Source organism: Lonchura striata, chromosome 14, assembly GCF_050655825.1.
Source record: "Lonchura striata isolate lonStrDom1 chromosome 14, ASM5065582v1, whole genome shotgun sequence".
In the NCBI taxonomy this organism is placed as follows: domain Eukaryota; kingdom Metazoa; phylum Chordata; class Aves; order Passeriformes; family Estrildidae; genus Lonchura; species Lonchura striata.
The window spans coordinates 9,455,786-9,466,464 of NC_140716.1; the positions used below are offsets into that span (position 1 = coordinate 9,455,786).

The following is a 10,679-nucleotide window of genomic DNA, read 5'->3' on the forward strand; positions in this document are numbered from 1 at the left end:
TATAAATATTGGCAAATTTTAATCTTAGTTACTATATAGCTTTTTGGGTAGTTGGTAGTACTAAAGATATTTGGTGTTAATTTTAAAAAAACAACTAAATATTCAATACTTCAGATCATGTGAAATACTGAAGGCACTTCCTGCATGAAAAATCTGGTTTTCTTCATTGTATCATGTAAAATATTTTTGCATGAAGAAACAATAAATTAATGGCACTTAATATTCCTCATTAATTCTGTTTTATATTTTAGAAAACAGAATCATCCCATCAGAATATATCTGAATAAAATTTTTGTTAAAGAAGAATCTAGAATTTTGCATGAGAGTTAAGTTTTTGTTTCAGTATTGATTTTTTTAAATCTATTTATTGATTTTTTTTTTCATTGCTGTAAGTTTATCGTATATAGAAGCTTGTACATTGTAAGCAGTGTATGTACCATGTTTCTAAAGGATTTTGAGGTGGGTTATTTTGTTGTTATTTTAAATTCAGATTCTGTCTTTATTGGTCTTCAGGGCATTTTCAACCAGATTAAAGAATGAAATTAGGAAAGAAAACTGCAGTGTTGGAGAGAAGCACTGAACTGAGACACATTTTAACTAATGTTGTTGATAGTTATTACTGTAATACAGGCTAGTGAAGAAATGGATCTCAATTTCATGAACTGTTGTGTTGTAGTTTGCAGAATCTCCAGAATAAAATTACAGGGTAGACTGCTAATACTTTATCTGAGGAGAAAACAGAAATAGTGTTTCCCTATTCAATAGCTGAACAAGAGATGAGCCCTAGGGGTCTTGTTGCAGTTCTTTTTTGATGCATTTTAATTAACAGTTGATTCCTGACCAGTTGACAAATTAACACACGGTTGGCACATGTCTTTAAATAACAAAATATTTAGATGACACTGGATTTTATTAGCATCATATTACTGAGTTCTTTTTCTAACAGTGGCATTAACACAACACTAAAAAGAGATCAGTTTTAGATTTATTCTCAAACTTTCTTTTTCTGTTGGCATATTTACTGATTAAAATGCTGCTTTGAATAAATTGGTGCTTGACTGAGGGCATTGCAGGACTGTAGCTCACACTCAGTCTGCTACTGGCTGTGTTTGCAGCAATGCCTTTTTCAAACTACTTTATCTAGAAGTACTTTTCTGGTACTGTTGAAATGAACCCAGAGCTGGAGATGGAAATGCATCAGCTATTTTAGTAGAGAAACACAGAGTAATAATTACAATTATGTAGTAAATCTCTGTTTAAAGGAAAATAGATTTCTTTTCAAAACTGACAGTTCCTTGATTTCTTCTTTGTATCTCATCCTCTTAAATTGCTGTTTGTTCCACTGAACAGTAAATGGACAAAAAAATCTCACACTGGGATGGGGAAAATGACAATTTCATGTATTGTATCCCCTTGTTATGTTGTGTAACGCTGGCCTGGTTCTGCCATACAGAATCTGGCAATACAACTAAGATGGAAATTTTAAGCTTATATTGTTTCAATAATTTTGAGATTATTTTTGTGTAATCTGGTATATGTAGGATTAGAAACTGTACCTTCCTAAAAGCTTTATGATGCAATAGTTACTTAAGGACAGATGTACAGAAGTTATATTTTACTGTGACCTGTGCAAAGGTGTCAGCCTGTAAAGTGAGTATTTGCTATATAACTTAATTACAAACTTGTGACAATGACTCGGCAATTGAATACTTAATTAGCTCCCATCTCAGCTTCTGATTACCATCTTCATTTTGAGGTTAGCATTTGGTGCCTCATAAATAGATAAAAACTGATATGTTAAGTTGGTTGCCTAAGATGGTGGAAAATATTAGGCTACATTAGAACAGCCTGAGTTTATTTCTTCATTTGCAGGTTCAACTTTGAATAGCACTATTGTCAGGTTAATTTAGGATGGAATGCATTGTGTGGTGTCAGAGGTTGATTAAAGTCCTAGAGCTGTATTTCCTTTTATTTCATATTTCCTTTTATCTTAATTGAGTTGGATTGAGCCCTCAGCTGTTTTGTTGTTTGGTTTTGTTTGGGTTCTCTTTTCCCCAGTGCTAGCAGCAAGAGGTTGGTTAAATGCTAAGTTATGGTTAGAACCTCAGGAGCAGTGAATTTTACCAAGCCCAGAATCTAAAAGTGTTTTATCTGTCCCTAAATCATGGCAGGTAACCATGGCAATCATAGCATTTCCAAAAGCTCCTGGAAAATATTTGAAACATCTTAAGTGAGCTGTCCCATTAATAATGAAGAATACCAGTGTTTCACCATCTGTTCCATACTAGCAGTGTGTATAAAAGACCAGCAGTTGTGTGAAACAATTTAAACTGCAAGTGGGAATGAACTTGGCTTGTAATGGAAAAACTGCTGAAGAACATGACATAAAATATGGTACATCAAGACTCTGCTTCTTAGTTTTACACTTTGACATCATCTTCTAATAAATGTTGAGAGTCTCTAACTTTTCCATTATCTATTATAATTTTAGAGATTTGTAATTTGATACTAGCATTTTGCCATGGGCAGAAGAAACATGGCAAATTATCAGTCAAAAAGAATCTCATGCAACATTTTGGGAAACACGAGTTTCAGATTAAAAATATTTTACCAGATGTGTTTTGATGCTTCTGTAATCTGAAAGAGTTTTTTGCTTGTTAGCTGAAATTTTGTGGTCTCTTAATCAAAACCGTGTGCTCTTGAACTGTGGGGTAGTAAATTATTTCACTGTAGTTAGTGCAGAAACAGTAGCAGTTATATTTTTTAGAAAATATGCCTAAAAAACTTCAGTGAAAAAGTGGGTATTTATTTAAGTACTGTTACTTTATCTTTCTGTGTATATATTTGTTTCCCTAGAAATGAAACTATGAAATATAACCTTTAATAATGTGAAAATGCAAAGGGTTTTTGCAAAGTGTATATATTTGTAATTTTAACAAAATGACTTTGTCCTCAATGTACATTCATATCAAGTGTATGTAAATGTGTATGTTGAACCTTAGGGGAAGATCTTTGCTGTTTTCTGTGTGAGTACATATGCAAATGTAGACTTGTGTCAACTCATACAATCACCAAAGACACGTACTAAAAGTAGGGGGTGGGTGTCACTGATACAAACCTAAGGCAAAAAATTTCCCTGTATTTTTTGCTTGTAAATAGAAGTAGGTGTTTGTTTACAAGCTGGAATGTAAAGTGCTACCTAGATTTCTGCTGTGGATAATTGGGCCCAATGAAAAGAAGGTTATAGGTACATTTTTTATAATTTAAGACTAAAAAATTGGCCAGGCTTTGAGCCAGTTGTATTTTTCTGTTACCAGTTGTTCTGTTTACTATATTGTGACAAAAACTCTTTATTACTGCAACAGCTTGGCAGTAACAACTCTGTGCTGAAATCACTGCTCTAAGTAGCTGACCTGCTGTTGCAAAATGCACGTTTAATGATAAAGTGCGGACCTGGAGCTGAATCATTTTGACCTTGGTTTACATTACTTCTGGTGAGGACAGCGAGCCTTAGCACATGGTACAGAATTTCATGGTAGATTGCCTGGTATTTGTTTTACAGATCAAATTCATGTCAGAGTAAAAGAACATTTTTAACTGTTTTCAGGCTGGGTTTTTATTTTATTTGCCTTTTTCTTGGACAGATGTCAGAAAAATAGCCATATTTTTCTGTAAATATGTAATTTACAGCTGTAATTTGTTTAGCTGTAAACAGCAAAAAGTGCCTTATGCAGTACAGAGGTAATAGTAAAGGAGTGCAACTTCTGCTTAAGAAAAAACTTAAACATAATTGAAATTATTTCACTGAAAATACTGTTGTCAAAGATTTGTGGCCAAAAAACTTCAGAACTGAAAATGTTGCTGAATGTGGTATTTAACAATGGAGGTTTTGTTGTGAAAGCATAACTGCCAGACATGATGGCAGTGGAGTGAGCAAGTGCAGTGAGGGTGAGGCAGCTCTAGGGAGGGCTCTGAGCTGCCCTGGGAGAGGCTCATGGAGCAAAGCAGGATTGTGCTGCCCCGTGGCACAGCTTGGGGCAGGAGGGCTCACACCCAAATGGGCTCAGGTGCCAAACATCCCCTCTGCTCATGTGCTTAAAGCTTCCAGAAGGAAAGCTCTTCCACAAACCTTTTCTTCTTCCCAGACATCTCCCCTGAGTCCCTGTCTTCTCTTCATCCCCATGTGGCTGGTGGCAGCAAAGTGTCCCTCCCATGGGTGATGTGGTGCTTTAAATCGTTGGAGAGGAGAGAGGGGAACACAAGGGGAACACAGAGAATCCAGTGGGAGCAAAAACCTTAAGGAAAAGAAAAAAATTAGTAACATAAGTGCTATTCATTGCTAATTGTTTAACTAGCATTGAACAGCATGTTAATTTATTATTATAGTTCCATTTTATGGTAACATTATGTGTCATCATGAATTAAAATGTTTGCTTTAATGTTCCAACAGCTTGTGTAGGCTTCAGTTCCACACATTGTCCTCCTGCAGCAGGGCAGGGGGCAAGCTCTGCTCTGCTCTGTGCCAGCAGCAGCTGCTCTCAGCTCAGGAACTGGGTAGGTGACCCTGCAGAGGGGCTTGGGGAGAGCTCCACCACTGCAGCTTTGCTGGTTTAATAAAGGATGAGTTTCAAATCACTTGCAACACAACTGGTGTGTATGTTGCTGAAAAAATGTGGCTAATAAAAATGAAATAGAAAAGTATATAATATGTAGGGTTTTTTTTGTTTGTTTGTTTTCACTTAAATCTCCATTGAATTAATTTATTTGGTTCATGAATACATTAATTAATTTTTGCATTATATTACTACGCTGAGTAAAATGTATTAATGGAGAACTGAGATGTTGAAACAGGACTGGTCATCTGTGTAAGTTCCTATGTAGAAAACAAAAACAAAATGAATCTGTATATATTTTGAAATTTTATGAATGTAAGCACTGCTTACGATTTGAAGTCTGTAAGTATGGATATCTTTAGCAATTTCTTACGTCTTACTCTATTATGTCCCTACAATTATGTCTGATTTGTTATTCCTAAAAATATGTCTGTTCCTGGTAACTTCTAATGAGAGAGAAGAACAGAACAAAATGTCAGTGAAGGTTCTAGGAATGCTACAGCAAATTCCTCCTGAACTTGAAGGAGGATCCTTGCTTGGTGTTGTTGTGTTCTATCTAGGGAAGCAATAACCTTCAGATTTGCATCCCCTGCATGGCAGCATGGGCTGAACCTTTTCTATACAATGAATTTATTCAGTGTTGTCAAATGTATTTATGGTGTTTTGTTGGTGACTTGATTTTCTTTCTCACCCCCCCCCCCCCGCCCAAGAACAAAGAATTCATTTCAATGCCTTTTCTTACAGACATAAATAATACAGGTTGGGTAGACACATCTTTTAGATAATGGTTGTTTTTGAGAGCTGTAGCTGTCTAATAATAGGTTTGGCTTTGTGCCTGAAGAACATAGTGTGACATTTAAACCAGGTGAGCTGTGCCAGCCCGCCCGAGACAGAACGCTCTGGCTGGAGCATAAAGCATCCAGCACCTGATGTCACTGTAAACCTGTTAGAGCTCCCTGCTCCTGGGAAACGTGTCATCTTTAGATTATAGTCCACTGTAATTGTCATCCCTCACAGGGAAAAGGTTTCAACCACATGGAAATTATGGGATGCATGGCATCTTGCTGGTTGTGATAAACTTTTAACTTCTCGGTCCATCAGCAGAATGTGGAGTTTATGGAACTAGTCTATTTTTTTTGGCCAACATAGTATAAAATCCTGGATCTAAAATACTACAGAAACTTCAGTAAAACATTTTAATGAGAGTTGTGATATAATATTGAAAAAAAAACATAATCACAAAATAAGAATTTAATAACATAAAAATGCTGGACAGATAATTATTCATTCTGGAGTTTGTGTACCCAACATCTGAAAAGTATGACTTGGGGAGACATTGTGGGAGTAAATCAGCATTTCCTCCTGCAAGACTGGTAATTCTGGATCTCAAAAAATTGCATAAATTGTTATGCCACAGCCTCTATGCTGCTGTTCTGCTCTGCCTCTCTAAGATTGCAGTGGTTTATGGTCCAGAGAAGACAGATTCTGCCAGAGAGAGGATCTGACATCCTGTCAGTGGATGTTTTTGTGAAACCATTTTTATTAGGATTCATGATTTTCCTTTATCTCTAAGGACAGAGTCAAGGGGTTTTTGTATATTGCCAACATATTTATATAGCCATAATCACAGAGATCATCAAAAGATTGATTTTTATGCTTACCAGGACTGTTTAGTTACATGATGAAGTTGAGAAACATGTTCTTTGTGCCATTTATATTTTTTCCTCTCTATTTTTAGGATGCAAAGTTTGTGGAAGAGAGACGCAAGCAGCTACAAAATTACCTAAGGAATGTAATGAACAAAATTATTCAAACTGTGCCAGAATTCACAGCCAATCCCAAAAAAGAGACACTTATTCAGCTGATGCCCTTTTTTCTGTAAGTATCTGTCAAGTACTCAAGAAAATATTAAGGTTTTTTTATCACAGATTAATTTTAAGAAAATGCCATAATCTCCAAAATCTTTAAATCGGTGCTTTTTTAAAAATAGAAGGCTCCTGTTCATATTGCAGGTGCTTTTGTTATATTTAAACATCTGTATGCTATATAAAGTATATTTTTGTTTATTTAAATGGTGATTTTTAATGAAAATCTTTCATTCATTAAAGCTTTCAGAAATACCTAAGTGACTTTAGAATCTGCATCCATACATGCTCTTCAAACATTAAGTATTTTCAATTTATTTTATTGGGTCTTTTGTAGTTTTGTTTTGTTTTTGCTTGTGTGGGCTTTGTATTATTTTTTTAATTTCTGTTTTGGGAGATGGTGGTAGAACCCTATTAGGGTCCTTACTGACCAAATAAAAAAGTCAAGCTGTTGAACTCTTTTTAGCTGAATTTTGCAGTCCACTGATGCACATTTTGATTTCATTAATGTTAAAGTTGAGTATGTCCAGAAATAACTTCACAGTTGTCTATTAAGTATCTCAAACCCTTTGATATCCCGTCACACAAGGAGTATAATCTGGTAAAACAGTCCCTTTTCCCTTTAAACTTATTTCTTCATGTATTTGTAAATATTTAAAGCTATTTAGGAAAAAATACTAATGAAGGTTTGTTTTTGAAAGTCGTGTTCTTTTGCTAGTAATTTTTCAGTGTAATGGTTTTTCAGTCCTACACCTGTACAAATTATGTATAGGTTGAGCACTCATTTGCAGTAAGTCCTCATGTGAATTTGCTGTCCACGAGCCTCTGCACAGGGATTGTGCATCCATGCCTGTGAATCCATGGGTGGATTAATTTGCAGCTTCAAGACCAATTTCAATTGAATATGTTTCATCGCAGCACACATATTTAGTTGTATTATTGCCTGGTCTTTTGCAGAGTGTGTCAGATTTTCAAGTTGAAATTGCATTTCAAGAAAGCTCTATTTATTAGAAAATGTAATAGATGAGTGGAAGAATGCCAAGATATATTCCATAGCATTCATGAGTTTCCAATTTTTCTGTGGATTTGAAATCAATTTGATGAGACAACTTGCTGATGGTGTTATAAATGGTGAAGTTATCTTTGTGGGGAAAACTTCTTAAAAGAGTTGCCTTTTGCTTCCTAAGAACTTATTGTCTAGAATTTGACTGATGGCTGGAAAGATGGAAATGGTTTAAAGTTCCAGTTGAGGGACCCATGTGTAACTTTTTGTTGAGTGATTTTGAAGAAGTTTCCTTTACATTGTACTTAGTTTTGGTTTTTAAAGAAGCGGGGGGGCAAATACAAAATACATTTGCAATTGTAAAATGTAATTGTAAATGGTATTATATGCCTTCTCCTGTGAATTTTTAAAAAAATCTTAATACATTATTGTTACAGAAGTAATTTATTACACTATTTTTTGGTTCTGAGAAATAACATTTCAAGAATAGTATATTTATAGTCTCCTTGCCACTTATATCTAAAACAGGAAAAGAGAAAAAGTGTCCTCTAACTCCTCAGGCCTAAATAATTGCTTTCTGATACTTAGTCTTATCTCTTTTCTAAGTGTGTAAGTAGAATTTAGATCTCATGTTTCTGTATATTAAAAGAAGTGCCAGGTATGGGCACAGGACAAGATGAAAATCACAATCCATGTAATGGGTTCTGCCACTGCTGCACAAGTCTGAGTGAACACCATTTCCCTGTTATAAAACCCTCCAGCTCTATTTCTTCTAATAAATGTAATGTAGGGAGAGAGTCAATCAATTTCACAGAAAGAGCAGAGTTTTATTGAGAAGGAAGCACGTTTAAGTCCCAGTATTCTAGGGGTACAATTTAGTTAGTGAAGCATTGTGATACAAAATAGTGCAGTTATCTCTAAGGAGAGAGAATTGCTGAAGGAAATTGGCCAACACCATTTATCACCCATTCCTAAACACCTCTGTGATGCACTGCACTGGTGCTAATCCTGGTGTGGGTGTTCCACAGGTGGCAAAACAACTTTATTTTTAGAGTTAAAAAAAATTTATCAGTTTCATAATTCTTAACACATTGCATGAGACAATGGGCTGGAATGATCTGTGATATCTGGACATTATGGCAGAGATTCTGTTCCTACATGTATCTGTGAATTATTTCCTGAGAACTTTTTGTTATATACCAAATGTATCAGCATTCTCTCTTGGCTAGAGTAGATAGTTCACTCTGGGAATACTAGTGGGATTCTGGAAAAATTCAGCTGTTGAGCAAAATAACTACATTCCTCATCTAAAGCAGCAGAAAAAATAGCTTTTTAATGCATTTTACTACTGAGATATCAGACTCTTCTGCAGCTACAGCAGCAGCATCAAATTAATAAAAAGAACTTTTCTAAAATGTGCTCCTTCTATCAGTGTCTGCAAGTGCCATCATTTCTAGGCTATTTGAACTCTCTATGGCCTTTATTATCTGAGAATCTTGACCTGGCACAGCTGGGGGTTTAAAAAGCATCTGAAAGAAAATGCATTTCAGTTCCCCTTCAGATTGACAACTTTTCCAGTATTATCCTTCTGTAATGGATTTTGAGCTTCATCAACAGGAGACCTGAAATATCTTGGAGTCTATGAATTGATTATTACTTTAATCAGTTGTAATCTTTGTACTGTAGTTCTAATTCTTCTGTTCTGTTAGGTTTAATAATATTTTACTATACAACACTGTAAATACATACAGAAATTCTGATATATTTAATTTTTCCTCTGTAGCACAAATATATGTATGGTTGCTTCATCTTTATCAATGAAGGAGTAATTACGAAACACTGAGGTATTAGTCCTAGACTGTGCTGTAGACAGTAGTGGTACCTCACTACCTCAGTCTGGGAAAAAAAATTACAGTCTTGATATGCATTAAAAAAAACCTCAAGAGCATTAGATCTGTCTGTTAGGAAGCAATGAAATATTAACAAAAAAAAAATTATTTGGTCTTAGATGGTTTTTTCTCAATATTACGTGACCAGGCTTCAGTGTGCAAATGAAAAATCCCATAAAGGTTATGTCTGATTAGGCATCCTATAGATAGAAATTACAGGGTCAGTTTTAATTTATCACTTCCAAGGCCTGATTGTGGTCTTAAAATATGATTATGGTGAGAAGAATATAAGATTAATATCTCTACGACTGAATCCACTGTTAATGAATATTGCCTAAAATTTTTATTGTTTGTTGATTTGGGAGTTCCTCCCTTTCGAGTGCAGTGGTTCCATACAACCAGGCACAGATCTGACAAGGAAAAACATTCAAACTAATCTGTGTGAAATAGTCTGGCACTCTTACAGAGGAAAGAATTGCTCTTACTTTGAAACTCAGCTAACAGTTTACAGGACAATAATGTGAATGAGTTTGCTACATTTCTTCCCATCATGGTGTCAGATGCTTGTGGTGACTTGTGGAAGTGTTTCTTGTTCTGAATCCTTGTGCTTTGAGCTGTCATTGATGTATTTTTTCTTTTGTCAGTCTCTACCACTTGTAATCTCAGTTTGTATCTTTTTCAGTTTTGATACTGCATTAGCTCAGTCACAGGATTGGTCAGAATTTCCCTTATAGTCCACTTTCATGTCTTAATGTAAAAAATAGATTCTAACTCTACTAATTTGTCTGTTTACATGCTGAATAAAAAATTCTTTGCAGTAATAAAATTGACATCAATAGATAAATTTTCAGTCCATGTGGAGCAGAACCTAAATCAAGAATTGCCACTGTTGAATTAGATTGCTACATGTGCTAGCTGGTGAAGGCCTTTCTGCTAATACTTACTAAAATGCACATTTATTTGCACTTATGATTGGTTCATTATGGATAAACAAAGCTGAGTATAACAAGTACAGTTGTGTTTCAATCACTTTTTTTATCAATATGAAAAATGATCACACATACCGAGCTCTTTGTAAATATATATAAAACCAGGTAGGATCATTGGCAATAAGAATCACAATTCTTTGGACCATATAATTGAGTCTCTCAATATAAATCTTTACATAGATTGTATTATTTCAAGTATGTAAGAAGCTAAAAGCTTTAAAAAGTTGGGAGGAAGAATTCTAAAGTTCTGTGATGGTCCAATTTTCTATCTCTCTGGTTTTTGTATCATTTGTCCTCATTTTTTAAAAGAGATTTTCTTT

The 10,679-nt window shown here is 34.9% G+C and overlaps 1 protein-coding gene across 6 annotated transcripts in view; it reads left to right on the forward strand.

Moving 5' to 3' along the window:
- The window catches only part of SNX29 (sorting nexin 29), a 103,041-nt gene that overhangs the window by 64,757 nt on the left and 27,605 nt on the right, over positions 1-10,679 (forward strand). For all 6 annotated transcript variants that reach the window (XM_021539833.4, XM_085592375.1, XM_085592372.1 and 3 more), the window contains exon 20: positions 6,352-6,491. In XM_021539833.4, coding sequence (XP_021395508.3) covers positions 6,352-6,491 — 140 coding nt within the window. The remainder of the gene's footprint in view (positions 1-6,351; positions 6,492-10,679) is intronic.